Raw genomic sequence first — 17,463 nt, 5'->3', positions numbered from 1 at the left:
GCTAGCTTCTCTGGCTCCTGAAAGGATTTTTTTAAAAGTAAGAAACATGATCAAGAGAATGTAGACCATCCTGCAAGAATTCTGAATGTGAATGTTTTTGACTGAGAATGAGAAATAAAGTCCACATTTGACTTGGTGGATTGGGCTGGGCTCAATGTGGATGTGATTTTGTTTAATGTAATCAGTGGCCCAAGGACTGAGTATAATCCTCACATCTGTTGTGTTTGGTCTTCCCAGTGTAGCTGCCAACATATGAAAATTGAGATTTCAAATTCAGAATTTTGAGTTTCAAGTTTCTCTTTGAGAAACTCAGCAGAACTTGCATTCAGCAGTAACCCTGGGCCCTCACTGCCTGAGACCTGAAGGTCGGAGCCACCTACTGGCTCCCCTCCTTGGGCAGTGCTCGTGCTGTCCTGTCTGCCACAGTTCCACCTCCATGTCTCCCTGGTCCAGATTCAGTGTCTGGCATCCATTTTCCTTATACTCAGCCGCCTTCGTGTGTTTTCATCATCTGGTTTTCATCGTCTGGTTTGACCTTGTTAAGCTTTTGAGTGTGCAACCCCTGATTTACTCTGGGAACTTAGTGGAAGTGTGGTTATTGCTTATAGAAACCAAAATGTCAAATTGGGGATGGGGTGTCAGGATGCGAAGCTCAAGAGACCATATTGCTTAGTCTTAGCCTCTAGACAGCCTGTGATGTCACCAGGAATAGAGTTACTTACATTTTTTTTTAAATTGCCAAAGGCGGTTCTTGTTGGTTCTTATCTCTAGTACCCTTATGCTACAGAGGCTGCCGAGCACTTAGTCTCAGATTTGTTCATTCCACAAATATTCCTCAATCATGTACTGTAAATGTGATTGATGTACAGCATTGGACGAGGCAGGCAAGACCTTGCCCTCCTATAATTTATGTACTAATTACATATTTAAAATGCTAATTGTAATAAGTGCTTTAAAATATCCCCTGATAAATCTTCAAAGCATATTTATAATCTCTGCTTGAAAAAGTGTAATTCAGTGATCTTTAGAATCCATTTTAAGGTATTTAAAAAGGGTATCTTGGGACTTCCCTGGTGTCACAGTGGTTAAGAATCTGCCTGCCAATGCAGGGGACACAGGTTCGATCCCGGGTCCGGGAACACCCCACATGCCACAGAGCAACTAAGCCCATGCGCCACAACTACTGAAGCCCACGTGCCTAGAGCCCGTGCTCCACAACAAGAGAAGCCACCGCAATGAGAAGCCCACGCACTGCAACAAAGAGTAGCCCCCTCTCGCCGCAACTAGAGAAAGCCCGTGTGCAGCAACGAAGACCCAAGGCAGCCAAAAATAAATAATAATAAAATAAATAAATTTATAAAAAATAAATAATAAGGGTATCTTCTTTCTGGGAATCCTTGCCATTAAAGGATAGAAAGTTGAGTCAGTCTAAACTTTTCTAAATCCTTTTCCTAATTATAACTCTTTCTAAATTATCTGGGGTCAATTAGTCTTAGTCATTAAGAAAAAACTAACCATCAAGAAACAAAAAGATCTCACCTGCTCTTACCTAGAGGAATGGGGGGTCGGTTCAGAATCACTTGGAGAGCTTTTTCAAAATTGTATGTCTTCCCTCTACCCACCAGCTCACCACCACCACACAGATTTGAGATAAATCTTTGTCCCTTGTTCTTAATCACTGTAATAGTATATTTGTGCAAGAATTAAAAACAATCTATAAATCATCTGTGTGTCAAAAAGCCACTATTCAGAATGACACAGTAACTAGTAAGTGCCCTGCCTTTTACCAGAATTGTCCTGGTCCCCTCCCCCCGCCTCCTTGCCATCCACCCCTTTTAGAGCCACAGGTGTGACTGTGTAGAGAATTCTGTGGGTTCCAGCCCCGCAGAGCCAGCTGAGCATGAGGGGTGTAGATCAGAAAAGGGAATAAATAGTGCCTGTGTTGGGGGTGGAGAGTCCATTTCCAATATTGAAAAAAAAAAAAGAAAGAAAGGAACACACTGCTAAGAAGCACACAACACTAAGAGTATTTTAAGGAGTAGTAGTAACCTGTGGGCTGTTTTTTATCCAGTGATATATGTGTTGTCTGGTGCTTCTTATTTTGAGGGTTTTTGTTTGTTTTGGTCGCCCTGTGTGGCTCTGGTATCTTAGTCCCCCGACCACAGATTGAACCCGCGCCCTCAGCAGTGAAAGTGCGGAGTCCTAACCACTGGACCGCCAAGAAATTCCCTGGTGTTTCTTATTTTTAAACTTCTTGATGATATGGATATAACTACTTAAAAGTTCATGGGTAACCCATTTTGTACCAAGCTTTGACTCATTTCACTTTCACCACCTTATTTCATATTTGCTATCTTATTGTCAGGAAATTTTTCAGATGAAGGTGAATATTAAACTTGCAGGAAGGAAAGGGACCAACCTTACTCTCCTAGCCATTGCTTGGTAGATATTTGGAATAAAATCACGATGCAGACTGTAAATGGATAGTTCATGTTCCATGTCCTCCTGTGAGTCTGAGAAGACGCTGCAGTAAAAAGGATACAAGAAGAAGAAAATCAGGATATGAGCATTTCATTTTTTATCCAGAAGAAAGGGAAAGCAGAGATTATTTTGGTGGCGGAATCAAAAGTAGTATTTATAGTTTAAATGTTTAAAAGTAAAATATTGTCAAGTTCTGACTACTGAAATAATAGCTGCTCTGTGTCATTCAGGTTGTAGCAAACGGTATTGATACAAATTATTAGGTTCTTAACGATTGCTGTAGTTTCCTTAAATGTGAAATTTTATTTTTGGTTCTTCGTGTAGTGCATGCCTATTATTAGAAACCTTGGAAAATACAGGGAAGTGTGAAAAAGAAAGTTGGCTTTGTCCTCCCATTCCAGTGAACTGGTCTCTGTTTCAAATTTCGATGCTCTTCCAAAGGCATTTCTAGATGTGCATGTACCTATGTAGATTTTATACAACTGACCATGCTCTGAATATAATTTTGTACTGAGATTTTTTACTAATTTTATCATGAGCATTTTGTCCTTTGAAAACAATTTTGATAGCTATAAAATATACCATCATTTGAATATATCATAATTTATTGACTCATCCCTTCTTATTTAATGCTTAGATTTCTTCTGGTTTTTCAGTATTATAAATATTCTTGAGGTGAACATCATTGGACATAAATCTTGACCACCCTGTTGATTCTATCCTAAGGATAGAATCTTAAAGCATTCGCATTAGTTTAAACTTACAGTCTATTCAGAGCAAACACAACCATGTTATTTTAAAAAATCATAGCTTTGTATTAAACAGATCTTTTTTTCTTTAAACTAGAGGTGGTTTCAAGATTATTTAATACTTTGGTCTAATTAGACTTACTAAGTAAATATATGCGTGTGCTCTAAAATTACATTCTGTTTTTTTTTTTTGGTGAGTGAGATTTATTCTTTTTAAAAACTGTATTCTGTATGTTGTGCTTTAGTGTTTTGGGTGCCTCATTCCATAACATTTCACTTTTCTGTTCATAGTCTCTCATATGTGGTCCTTCATTTGACATAGCTTCCATTATTCCATTCTTGGAGCCACTCTCAGAAGACACTGTTGCTGGCCTCAGCATCCATGTTCTGTGTCGTACGCGTTTGGAAGAGTATGAACGGTGCATAGACAGGCTGTTAGAGAGATGCCCGGAGGCAGTCATCCCATATGCTAATCATGAACTGAAAGAAGAGAATCGGGTATGCTTTTCAGATTACGGTTTTAGGCTTTACCAGTGATAATCAAATGTTAATCTTGTTGCCTTATCTGCAACGTGGGGACAGATTATGCCAGTCCAACCTCACAGGGCTGTGTGGCTTAAAAGAGCATATATGTTACATGTTTTTGTTTTTTTTTTTTGCGGTACGCGGGCCTCTCACTGCTGTGGCCTCTCCCGTCACGGAGCACAGGCTCTGGACGCGCAGGCTCAGCAGCCATATGTTACATGTTTTGAGTACCATTAGAGGCTGTTAAAATTTATGGTGCTTGTATGTTATCTTCACTAAAGGTCTCTTGTTTGGCGATGAAGTAGGCTATTACCTGAAGATTTGGAAAACACAAAAAATGATGGGAAAATTCTTTGTGGACTCTCTGGTCTTTAGAAATTAGAAGAGTTTTTGACTTTAGAACTTTCTTGCTACCTAAGAGATGAAAACAAGACACGTCTATGTTTCTTCTTGAAAATAGCGATGTACATATGTACAGTGTATATATTATTAGATTTTCAAGTTACAGATCTGACTTTTATGCTCTAGCTTAAGCAGAAGACTGTTCTAACAAAGTCTGTTCCTTAACCAAGATGATGTATTTTTGCCCTGGGCTTCCCTGCACAATCTTTTTCTTCTTGTTGGAAATCTGAGTGTAAAATGCATCAAACTTAAAAAGTATTCATTTTTCCCTAAGATAGACTTTGTGGTGGAAAAAACTGCTGCCTGAACTTTGTCAGAGAATAAAATGTGGTGGAGAGAAATATCAACTTTACTTATCATCACTAAAAGGTAAAATAATCTTTTTTGCTTGATTATAAATTGAGTTGAGGGTACTCATTTCCATAACTGGCTGAAGCCTTGCTGTCTCTCGTTTTTCATGTGATTCTCAAGTGTGGGGAAGAGGGTCTTCGCAGAATCAACTGGAGAGCTTATTTTTAACATTCATGTGCTCCCGCCACCACATTTGATATTCATTTATCTCTTTTAGCTCTAGAGCTGATGCTTTTAAGTTAATCTTTCCAGACACTTAACAAAGTATCACAGTCAGAGAAACTCACAGCCTCAGTATTTTAAAAATTGGAATAGCCGTTAAAGTCCGTTTTATATTAATGGTCTGGGTGCTTAATTTACTTCATGTAGGAAATTAAAATTATTTTCGTTATTAATCATAATTGTAAGCAAGTACTGAGGAATGATAAATTTCTCAAAGATTTAGAAGTGTAGTGTGTCTAAATTATGCAGTATTTTACAGCGTAGGTAGTTATTGTTTGAATTTTTATATAATTCATAGTCATTTATAAATCTTGATAGCTATATGGTTATCAGTTTCACTACTCTTGTGTGTTAATATCACCAGTTAATGGTTGGCCTGATGACAAAGGTATGGTTATATTGATACCAGTGTGCATAAAATATTAGAAGTTGACAGTGTTGGAATTGTATTTTCCAGCTGAGGGAATTGACTTTCAAAGTGTTAGGCAAAGCCAAGTGGCCATTGGATGGTGTTTTTCTGGAAATTCCCATTAAGTTGTATGTTTTTGATTGGGAAGACAGGGAGGGGCCTTTGTACTATTTGTCCTACCCACCTTTCTGAGTGATTTTTTGGTTGTCAGAAGGTGGAAGCTTCAGGTGTTTGATTGCCCAGCCCCATCTGCACCAAATTTATCACATAAATTTGAACTGATTATTCTTGTTGGTCGATCACTTTCCAGTACAGATAGCCCACATCTTCACACCCCGGTAACATCATTATCTTAGTCAAACGACTCTTTCTTCATCCTTTTCTGATCCACACCCACAAACTCATAACTACCCCATAATCTTTCCTCCAAATGTTCCATTTTTCTGTGTCTTTAATATGTGTGTATTCACACACATGTGCCATGTATGTATGTGTGTGGCTTATGGGAACTAAATGCTGTGTGGGATTTACCTTTATTGTAATACCTCCAGAGCTGGTATAGTGTTTTATTCATTTTTCATGATGCACTTTCCTTGCCAGCAACGTGCTTCTCCATATGGAGTATTCTATAACTATTGATTGATTTGAAGGGAAGACACCTGAATAACCTCAGGTCTGTTTTCATGGGGAGTCTCTCTGTTGGCAGCTGTGGTATACCAAGAAGGGACCAGGATTGGAATTAGGAGAATTGGAAATGAGTTCCAAGTCTGCTGCTTACTGAGTATCCTGAAGCAAGCCAGTTTTTTTAATTGCCTGGGACCAATGGGAGGTTCAGGACTGACTCTAGAGTAAAATGTTAGGCAAAAATTGCAAGATGGTGAGGTTGGAGATGGAGGTCAGGGACTTACATAATATGCTTAGGAGCTTGGATTTCTTACTCTCTAATGCAGCATTCCTCAGCCTTGTCACTGCTGACATCTTGGACCAGATAATTTGTGTGTAGGTGTCCCCTGTGCATTTTAGGGTGTTACCAGCATCCCTGGCCTCTACTCACTAAATACCAGCAGCACTTGCCCAGTTAAAACAGAAGTGTCTCCAGCCATCACCAAATGTCCCCTGGGGGACAGAACTGTACTCGTTGAGAACTGTTGCACTAATGCAGAGCCATTGAAACTGGGCTTAGTGGTTGACTTCTTGGTTTCAAGGCAGTACTTATGACTGTTTTTGTGACAGTGAGCTGTGCTTATTAATAAAAATTCTAGTACTATAGTAAATTACAAAGTTTAAAAAGTCATTTTAAACTTCACCAGCCAGAAATAACTATTTTTAACATTTGACACGTATTTTCTAGACACACTGCAGGATTTAAAGTACTCTATGCATTTAAGATATTGACCTTGTTCTTGGAGTTGTAACCTGTATTAGCCTTTCACTAGTTGGAGGAAGAGGAGAATAGAGCAGTGGCAAGATTTTTGTTGGCTCTATACCTGCTTTACACTGGCCCCCACCTCAGTTTTTTTGTATCTAGGATACTACTTACAGGTTCCACGTTTAGGCAAAATAAACTCGTTTGATAGGAAAACATTGGTAATTCATGGGTTTTACAAATTAGTTAGCAGTTATTGTTTATTAAAGTTCTATTTTGTGTCAGATGTGCATCATTGTATTTTAAATTGATTCACAAAGGACTCTGGAAGCTAGCAGATGGTATCACTACATTATAAATGAGGAAACCAAGACCCAGGAGGTTGACTTTCTTAAAGTCACCCAGAGCATAAGTAGAAGCGTGTGATCCCTGCCCGAGTCTGTACGATTCCAGAGCTAGGGAGCTTTCTCATACGTCACCCTATTCATTAACTTGTTAGCAACAAAAGCATGTCATTCCATGGTGTAAGGGATGGTTTAGGTTGCTGGATATTGGACAGATGACTTTGGATGGATGCACGCACACCTGAGCCAGAGATTTTATATTCCGGTTACTCTGCAAATAGAATAAGTGGTGGGCATGCAAGAATCACACACGGAATGGACTGAAGAAGGTTTGGGAACATTGTTCTTAAATGTCACCCCCTTCACTTCCCAGCAGAGGGCAGCATGCATGCATCGAGAAACAACAGAATCATAAAATTACATAGTTACCTTTACAAAAATGTTTACTAAATTCCTTAATATTTAAAATATTCATTAGAACACATTATTTTGCAGTTTGAGAAAAAAAGTGAATGGTCTCGAAAACATATTTGTGCTTATTAATAACATAAAATCTTATAATAGAGAGGAACTGATTTAGGAAAATGTCATCCAACAATTATTTCCTGTCCTAGCAAACAGTCTTTATAAATCAGCTGCAATATAGTCCTAACATTAAAAACAGTGTTCAGTTGATTGTATTTTCCTACAAACGATTCTAGAAAGAATAAATAAGAAGTTGTTAGAACCATAAAGCAGTCTGTGGATTTAAAAGACTGGTTTTCTGGGGTTTTTTTCCTCTCTCTCTCTCTCGTAGTTATAACATTTTGTCACCTGAATTAGCTTCTAATTGGTTGAGTGATAAGAGAATAGGATGAAAGACAGAATTTCAGTTCTAACTCAGATATTCTTTCCTACAAACAGAAACACTGTCAGTTGTTGCTGTGGAACTACAACTAAGGGATTTCTTAAATATCCTCCCAGAAGATGGCACTGCAGCATTTTTCTTGCCATATCTTCTTTACTGCAGTCGAAAGAAATCATTGACTTAAAGGTATCATTTGAAATATACCACATATGAGACTGAATTTTTCAAAACTGAATGCCAGATAAAAAATATATATATATAAAGGATTTTTATATTGAACATGTACATATATTGCAAATGCTTTCAGGCTGCTTACCCCAGTGATAGTACTAGTTTCATAATTTATGAGCTGAGTCCATTTAATTGTCCAGAATGTAAAAAAGCTACAAGATATAGGAGTTTCCTCAAAGAAGGCATATATTTTTAAAGGTAGAGACTGACTTCTATTCCAAGGAACATCAATTTACTGTTGTTGGAGACATGACAATCTTTTTCATCCCGGGAACACAAACAATTTGTAAGTATGCTCGAAAGAATGTCATTCCAAGTGGTCCACAATTTAACCTTCTTGATTTTTCCAGATTTTTCTACTGGGTCCCTTTTAAAAACAGTTATTTTCTTTGAGAAAGATGTTAATGTTTTCCCACAGTAAAAGATTTCAAACTTTATTTTCTTGTTACTTTTAAAATACATGCTAAGTTTCTCTCTGAATCAAATGAAATAGAAGTTTACAAAGCTGACTTTCTTCTTGTCTGGCTATTAACGTGATTTGTTGAGTGCATGTTTTTCAGCCAAAGCCTTGTTTCCATTTTTTGTTGATGTGGACTCTTGCTCTTTTAGCCAGAGTGTATGTGAAAATAAAGAAATATAAAGAACTGTGTCTTTTTTTTTTTAGCCTCTTATTAAATAATTTTGAGTCCCAGTTCAGTTCCTTGACAGTGTGCTTTGACTTTAGTTAAGGCTGGGCAAGAATGTTACTCACCTGATGTTTCCACAACGATATTTTGAAAACTTTTCTCCTGATGGCAACGTTCGTCTTTGCCAGGATTTAATTTATAGATTGTTTCTCAACTCTGCCTTTCTCCAGTTCCATATTAACTTCCTTTTGATCATCATTTCGAGGGTTCACAAAACTCAGACTGGCAACATTTTATTTTATTTTAAAAATTTGTTTTATTTTATTTAAACATTTTTTTAATTTAAAATTAACGAAAAAATTTTACCAGTTTTATTTAGGTATAATTGACATCTTCAAAGGGTACCCTATTGGTTTTCTATTGCTGCTGTAACAAATTATCACAGGCTTAATGGCTTAAAATAACACAAAATTAATTATCTTACAGTTCTGTAGATTAGAAGTTCAATATTGGCCTCACCGTTTTGAGATTTTATTACTCATATTTTATTTTATCTGTTTAGTTTTTTATTTTACTTCCTCTACACCTGTGCCCCTATTCCACTGGTCCATTAGGACTGATGTCAGCAGTATGTTAGAGGGATTGATGGGAAGCCGAAGTTTGGAAACATTTCATTGGATCTTATTTGTTTGTTTGTTTGTTTATTTTTTTTATTTATTATTGAAATCATTGAATCTTAATAGTGATCCTTTGAGGACTGTCCAGGACAACATCTGCTCATAGACTTTTTTCTTTTAATACAGTTTTGTAAAGCCCTAATGGTGGTGATAATGTGTATTAGAGTCAGTCATGTGTCATAATACAGTCTATTGATCTTTTCATATGAAACAGTGTAACACAGTTATCCCCATAAATGCACAAAAGTATATGTTTTCAGTCTTTTTTTTAACGATTATAGCCATTCCAAGTAAGCCTTCTATTCAACACTTTCACATAACATTGTTATGAATCATTGTTTTTTCTTTTTTTTTTTTTTTTCATTTATCACCAATTTATTTCTTATATCCAGACTTGGTCTCTATAGAAAAAGAAATTTTAAGACCATTATTAAAAATAGTATATATCATATGGTTAAAAAAAATGGCACATGGTGCTTTAAATATATTCTAGTTTTTTAAAAGTTATTTTCTTTATTCTTGATTCATTTATATTTTTCTGCTCTTTATATATTTAAAACACATCTCTCACTCTAGTACTGCTTTATTTAAAGACAAATTAACTTTCCTCCCTGCAAGATATTTATTTATTATCAAGGGAAAATTAGTCATTTTATAGTGGAGAAACCTGGCAGACACCACCATAAGCCCAAATGCTCAAAATGAACACAACCAGTAAGGGAACAAATCAACATCTTGTGTCTCTTGACGTGTATGCTGAGAAAACCACAATATCCCTTCTGTGAGAATCTTGCCAAAAAATGCATAATCCGAATCTGATCATAAGGAAACGTTAGACAAACCCAAATTGAATTCACATTCTACAAAGTGACTGCCCTGTATTCTTTAAAAATGTCAAAGTTGGGAAAGACAAAGACCAAGGAACTGCTCCAGACTAAGGAGACAAGAAGACATGTCAGCTGAACTCAGTGCATGAGTTGGATTTTCTTTTTCTCTGAAGAACATGATTAGAATAATTGGTGAAATATGGAAGGAGTCTGTAGTATTGGATTGTTTTTAATTTCCTGATTTTGATAGGTGTACTTTGTTTATGTATAAGAATATTCTTGTTCTTAGGAAATAGGAGTATATGTATTTACAATTTCTGTAGTCTGTGTGTGTATAAAGAGATACGGAGATAGGAGAAAGGACGAGAAAGTACATGATGCTGTGCAAAATGTTAACATTTGGGGAACCTGGGTAAAGGGTATACAGGAATTTTTTTGGTACTGCTCTAGCAACTTTTCTATAAGTCTGACGTTGTGTCCAAAAAAGTTTTTAAAATTCCTTTTTATTGAGTTAATATGTGGTTAGATATTTACCAAGCAGGGTATTGGATTGGATTTGTGCACCTACTAGAAGTACAGAATATACACTCCCTGCCTATAAGGACCTTAGCGCTAAGTAAGCTTTTCCCCTCAGACAGCTCCAAGAGGTTATCTAAGTGTCATGGAAGTGTCAGTCTAAAAAAAGTACCTTTTATATTTGTCAGAGGAGGTCTTTATTATGCTTCCTCTGGTAGAAATAAGGCATTACATTAAGCATGACAGGATATCCACAATTCTTTTCTAGTGATTTTTTTCTTTGTGGAGAAAATTGTCTCCCTGTGCAAAATATTGAAAGATTTCACTATAACTTGATTTCTCCCTTGTCTCTGTCACGGTAGGCTGAAATTCTTCTAAGATTTAGAGTTAAGGTAAACTTGGCCAAAGCTTTATCAAACTTTGATTTAAAGATAATTCAGACTGATAAATGTGGCTCCCCATTTTTCTGTGAATAGTTCAAACTATCTTTTTTGTTCATTACTGCTTCTTTCAGTTCCACGCAATACCTTTTCTCTTAGTAAAAGTCAAATTTCCCTTTAATCTTTTTTTCCAACATGTGTTTTGCCTTCGCATTGCTAATCGTTCTACAGTTTTTAGTAGGGCTTTTAAAACAGTCTCCCCTTTCTTAACCAAGGAAACAGTCATCTCCCTTATCCCCTCCCAGGCTTATCCTACAGGAGGAATTCTTTCATGGTCTTTGTGTGTAGGCTTAGCCTGTAGCAGCATCCTCTACATGTCAGGCATTTGCACACATGAATTTCCAGAACGCCTGCCTTGGTATTCCTTCACTTTTGATTATCAGTCTGAGCAGGACCATCCTTTTGTGTGGTTTACATGTGTGCTAATGTTCTTTAAGCTCTACTTAAGGTTTTCTTTCTCACGTTTGACTCTTTACCTTGTTCAGCAGTTACTGGCATTAGACCCAGTGGTTTATATATTTGTCTGAGCCTTTGGTGTTCTGGTGCTCTCAGTACCACACTTTGTAATAAAGAGTTTTAGTGGAAATAGTTTTTCATGTTATGAGGTCTTTGCGTAAGACCCAGGAACAGAAATTAAAACTTTTCGTTTGCACTGACAAGTAATCTTTCAGTGATTTTTAGGTTTTGAAATATATTTACTTCTGTATTTTCTTCCATTTATATGTTCTCTTTTATGCCAGTGTGAGGAGGAAACACGAGTTGTTTTCTCTACATCATTTCCCCTCATTGGATTTGCCATTGCCAATTCCAACAGTTCTGAACTCAGAAGACTCAGGAAACACCAAAGCCTGCAACCAAAAAGCAGGAATTTTACTTTTTTTTTTAACCTCAGTTTTTAAAATTGAAGTATAGTTAATTTACAATGTTGTGTTAGTTTCAGGTGTACAGCAAAGTGATTCAAATATGTATATATTCTTTTTCAGATTCTTTTCCATTATAGGTTATTACAGGATACAGAGTATAGTGCCCTCTGCTATACAGTAGGTCCCTGTTGTTTACCTATTTTATATATAGTAGTGTGTATATGTTAATCCCAAACTACTAATTTATCTCCTGCCCCTGTCCCCCCACACAGTATTTCCTTTGGTAACCATAAGTTTGTTTTCTATGTCTGTGAGTCTATTTCTGTTTTGTAAGTAAGTTCATTTGTATCATTTTTTTATATTCCACATATAAGTGATATCATAAGGTATTTGTCTTTGTCTGACTTGCTTCACTTAATATGATAATCTGTAGGTCCATCCATGTTGCTGCAAATTGCATTATTTTGTTTTTTTATGGCTGAGTAATATTCCATTGTGTGTATGTGTATGTATATATATGTATATATATGTATGTATATATATGTATGTATATATACATACACATATATGTATATATACATGTATATATGTATATATACATACATATATATGTATGTATATGTATGTATATATACATATATGTATGTATATATGTATGTATATGTATGTATATATATGTATATATATATATACACACACACACACACACACACACACACACACACACACACACCATATCTTCTTTATCCATTCATTTGTCGATGGACATTTAGGTTGCTTCTGTTTCTTGGCTATTGTATTGATAAATAGTGCTACTTTGAACATTGGGGTGCATGTATCTTTTCAAGTTAGAGTTTTCTCCAGATATATACCCAGGGGTGGGATTGTAGGATTATATGGTAACTGTATTTTCAATTTTTTTAAGGAACCTCTGTACTGCACCAATTTACATTCCCATCAACAATGTAGGATGGTACCTTTTTATCCACACCATCTCCAGCATTTTTTATTTGTAGACTTTTTTTCTTTTTTTTTTGCGGTACGCGGGCCTCTCAACTGCTGTGGCCTCTCCTGCTGCGGAGCACAGGTTCCAGACACGCAGGCCCAGCAGCCATGGCCCACGGGCCCAGCCACTACGCGGCATGTGGGATCCTCCCAGACTGGGGCACGAACCCGTGTCCCCTGCATCGGCAGGCGGACTCCCAACCACTGCGCCACCAGGGAAGCCCTATTTGTAGACTTTTTAACAATGGCCATTCTGACTGATGTGAGGAGTTACCTCATTATAGTTTTGATTTGCATGACTCTAATTATTAGTGATACTGAGCATCTTTTCATGTGTCCATTGGCCATCCGTATGTCTTTGGAGAAATGTCTATTTAGGTCTTTTGCCCATTTTTTGATTGGGTTTTTTTTTTTTGATATTAAGCTGTATGAGCTGTTTGTATATTTTGGAAATTAATCCTTGTTGGTAGCAGGAATTTTACTCTTTATATAATGCATTTCTTTAGTTTTTAGTGTTTATCCATAAAAGGGCTGCTTGTTTTCCTGTGTTTTTATTGTGTGTGTGTATATGCATGTGCCTGCATAGGAGGGAGTGTTCTTGCTGGGGTGGGCGAAGCAGCAAGATTTTAGAATCTAAAAATAGATTCTGTTTTTTTTTTCCTGGATCTTTGCTATGGTCTAAATGTTTGTGTGCCCCCAAAATTCATATTGAAAGCCTAATGCCCAAGGTGATAGTGTTAGGTGGTGGGGCCTTTGGGAAGTGATTGGGTCATGAGGGTGGAGCCCTGGTGAATGGGATTAGTGCCCTTATAAAAGAGGCCCCTGGAGAAGTAGCTTGTCCCTTCTGCCATGTGAAGGTATAATAAGTCTGCAACCTGGAAAAGGACCCTAACCCAACCATGTTGGCACCCTGACCTCAGGCTAACAACCTCCAGAACTAGGAAAATAAATTTCTGTTACTTATAAGCTACCCAGTATGGTATTTTGTTACAGCAGCCCAAATGGCCTAAGACAATCACTGACAAAACAATAATCAGTAATTCCTCCCCTCCCCCAGAAGCACAGAAAGACACTGTTCTACCTGATTGACTCTTTGAAATTATATTAGTTATATGGGTTTTTTTTTTGTGGGGGGGGGATGCTTTTTCCTGTACCAGGTACTTCCTAGAATAAAAGTTAATGTTTTCTATTAAGAAAGAAATTATATTTTAAATGTCTTTTGTTAAGTCACAACTACTCTCTTACACATGTCAGTTTTAGGAATATTAATTACACTGCATCAAATTGGTGTCAATTTGTATTAGTGTAGAGACTACTGGTGCTGTTATCAGTACCAGCTGTCAGAAGATAAGCAGTATCCCACACCACTTAGCAGTAAAAAAAATTCCTATTTGGAGGTAGAGAAGGAAGAATCAGGGCAGCAAATTCAAAAAAGCTTCAGTTGGGGGGAAGTATTGATATATAGGCAAAGTAGTACATCTTAATTATATTTGTGATATATACCTTCTAGAATTACTAAGTGGCTATTCACCTTCATTTGGTAGAACGGTGTAAGTAGTTTCCATTCCAGCATGAATGTGGTCAGTCACATGGCAGTGGAGTAACCAGATTCCAGGTGTTTTTGGAGACATTTCTAAGGTTTGGTATGTCCCAGGGAAAATGTCAAAGACATCAGAACTATAAATGCCCCTGTGCTTAATTAGAAAAATATAATGTTTGTTATATGTGAGAGTTCATTTCATTGGCCAGCTCAGGGATATTAGAAAATGGATAAATCCGTTAAAAAAGAAAGAGAGAGACCCTGCACATTGCTATGTCTAATACAAACAATGAGGTAGTGGTCTTTGCTAAACCCTTTGCACTGTGGGCTTTTAAATGGGTGTGAAGGAAAGATACGATGAAAGTGAATTCATCAGTCAGGAACATCTGACTCTGGTTTGCCTTTTTTTTTTTTTTTTTTTTTTTTTTTTTGCGGTATGGGGGCCTCTCATTGTTGTGGCCTCTCCTGCTGCGGAGCACAGGCTCCGGACGCGCAGGCTCAGCAGCCATGGCTCACGGGCCCAGCCGCTCCGCGGCCTGTGGGATCCTCCCGGACCGGGGCACGAGCCCGTGTCCCCTGCATCGGCAGGCCGACTCTCAACCACTGCGCCACCAGGGAAGGCCTGGTTTGCCTTTTTATCAGAGCACTTGAGTTACACAAAGGAATTTAGCTGTGGCCTCATTTCAGTCTTAAATCTCACTCTTGCCGAACCTACCCTAGATGAGCTTGTCTGTTAAACTTTAAGGTTGGTAGGTAATGAAGGGAGCAGGAAAGGAGGCCAATGGAGAAGCCCAAACCAGGGGCAGTTCAGGTAGAGTCTTGACAGAGTATTTGGGTGGTATTTCGGCAGGGATGGAATTGAAAGTCTGCTAATAAGTCAAACAAAAAGCGAGAATAAAATGGTTCTGCAGTGTGCTTTGTGGTAGCTTCTGAATTTTCTGTGTTAACGTGAAGGTAAGACAAAAGCATTTCCAAAAGGGTTATTGATTCCTGCTGAAATCAGCACTGGGTGAGAAGTCAAAGTAGGATTGAGATCTAGGGACCAGTCAGTTGCTTGACACCAATCTTGTGCCGATCTTGTTCACTTCAGGCTATTTGAGATCCAGAACTTAGAAGAGGCAAAGGTTATAATAAAGTCTTGTCTCTACTCTCTAATCCATCATTACGTGAACATTCCTACCCTCTCTGCTGACAATTCTGTTCAAAGGCCTTGCCCAGGAAAATGTGAGCAGAACTCCAAGAAAATCCAGTAAAAACGAAATCTAAGGGAGAGCCCAAGGTGTAAAAAGGTTCGTAATGGTGACTGAAATTGCTGTGTGTCACACTCTGAAAATAATTTAGTTGTCTCTCTCTTTTTTTTTTATTGGAGTATAATTACTTTACAATGTTGTGTTAGTTTCTGCTGTACAACGAAGTCAATCAGCTATATGTATACCTGTATCCCCTCCCTCTTGGACCTCCTTCCCATCCCCCACCCCCATCCCACCCATCTAGGTCATCACAGAGCACCGAGCTGAGCTCCCTGTGCTATATATATTTGACATAAATGCAGTACCATGTGTAAAATATTGTCTCTTAAAACCTTAAACTTTTCATAAGTCTCTCTGAGGAAATATTTTCTTCATTTGCTTTAAAACATTTTCAAATAGAGCAGGAATAATGACCATGGTTGGCCCTTACCTGGTATTGGAAGCTGTGGCCATGGAAATGTACCGAGTGCAAGTCTATTTCATTGCCCATTCCCATCAGATACCAGTTGACTTCATCTCCCACATGCATTGTGAGGCCTTGTAAGTTCCCAAACATTCTTCCATTAATAGCTGGGGAAGACACATGAGTTTTTATTACCTTCCAGGATATTTTAAACCAACAGCTATTTCACAGAAAATAGGTTTATTAGGTTAATATATGGGATCTTTTTGAGGTAATAGAACTTATTTCACTACAGATAGGGGAAATGGGTACTTTAAGGTCAATAATATCACACTGCTTTTATAGTCACTTAGCACCAAAAGACTTATTCCTAATTTTGCATTTAAAAGGGATTGAGACTTTGGAACTGGGAGAAAAGTTAATGGATGATTCCAAATATAGTCCCCTTTTTGCTTTGAACAGAATTCTACCTCACATGTGAAGTGTGGCAGAAGTGGTTTATTATAAAATGAAACAAATGAATAGTTTCCAGAGTATTTGAAAGAAGAAAAGGGAAAAAATAGGTTTTAGAATAATGTATCATACCATGCATTTTATTGCTTTCTATGAATTCATCATTGGCTTTGTCTACTTTCTCAGGGTGATCAGAGTATGTTTTGATGTTGTCATCTAAGTACCAAGATTCATTCTCATCAAAAACAAGAAACAGAAGGGAAAATTCCAGTTTCTTTATGGGATTGAATACTTGCAAGTAATGTTTCCGACAAACAATCAGTGGACCAATTAATCCACTAAAGAGATCCTGAAAACAAGCAAAAACTTAGTCATCCTTTTGATATAGGTCGGGCTTTCAGAGAACTGGGACCTTATCCCCCATGACCTCAGGAACTTTGGAGGGACTGATTTAGGTAGTAGACTTTGCCCAATGTGGTTCTGTCAAGTCAGTAACTTTCCACTTGGAGGAGTTAAATTGGAACAATGTCGAATTTGTGTGGGTGATGCTCAAGTAACAGAAATGTGTTGCAGAGGCCAAATATTGGCTCAGCTAATGAGCAGCAGTTGAAAAGAGCCCCAAGTGAACAGTGCTGGTTTGCTTATGGAATCATAAGCCAGGGACTATGCCAGTCACTAAAAATCCAGAGATGAATCAAACAAAGACCCTACCTCCTACTAGGGACAATAGATGAATGGAAGAAATGAACCACTTGCTGCAATGGAGGTACAAAAAGTGCCAGTGAACACAGGGAACACCACAGTGGACTTAAATCTACAAGAACTTTGGTTTGACTGGGCATCAGTAATGGCAGATTAGATCTTGAATGACCTTTGAGCTGTATTATGTTCTGGAATTTTAGATTTTGTCTTGTGGGTCATAAGTAGTCCTTGAAA

The 17,463-nt window shown here is 37.5% G+C and overlaps 2 protein-coding genes across 4 annotated transcripts in view; one reads left to right on the top strand and one right to left on the bottom strand.

Annotated features, from left to right (window-relative positions):
- The window catches only part of HPS3 (HPS3 biogenesis of lysosomal organelles complex 2 subunit 1), a 45,808-nt gene extending 36,573 nt beyond the window's left edge, over positions 1–9,235 (top strand). Inside the window, exons 15-17 of one of the 2 annotated variants that reach the window (XM_082839202.1) lie at positions 3,522–3,728; positions 4,436–4,526; positions 7,753–9,235. In XM_082839202.1, coding sequence (XP_082695328.1) covers positions 3,522–3,728; positions 4,436–4,526; positions 7,753–7,880 — 426 coding nt within the window. In that variant the 3' untranslated portion in view covers positions 7,881–9,235. Of the gene's footprint in view, positions 1–3,521; positions 3,729–4,435; positions 4,527–7,721 lie in introns of both variants that reach the window. The other variant, XM_082839203.1, reaches the window with a different exon arrangement.
- Positions 9,236–9,479: 244 nt separating this feature from the next.
- Positions 9,480–17,463, bottom strand: part of CP (ceruloplasmin) — a 55,928-nt gene continuing 47,944 nt past the window's right edge. The window contains exons 16-19 of one of the 2 annotated variants that reach the window (XM_082839195.1): positions 16,660–16,876; positions 16,102–16,241; positions 14,413–14,575; positions 9,480–9,631 (exon numbers count right to left, since the gene is read on the bottom strand). In XM_082839195.1, coding sequence (XP_082695321.1) covers positions 9,606–9,631; positions 14,413–14,575; positions 16,102–16,241; positions 16,660–16,876 — 546 coding nt within the window. In that variant the 3' untranslated portion in view covers positions 9,480–9,605. Of the gene's footprint in view, positions 11,862–14,412; positions 14,576–16,101; positions 16,242–16,659; positions 16,877–17,463 lie in introns of both variants that reach the window. The other variant, XM_082839196.1, reaches the window with a different exon arrangement.

The sequence above is a fragment of the Leucopleurus acutus genome (assembly GCF_964270905.1).
Source record: "Leucopleurus acutus genome assembly, chromosome: 5".
In the NCBI taxonomy this organism is placed as follows: Eukaryota; Metazoa; Chordata; class Mammalia; order Artiodactyla; family Delphinidae; genus Leucopleurus; species Leucopleurus acutus.
This window is presented reverse-complemented; position numbering and strand designations above follow the sequence as displayed.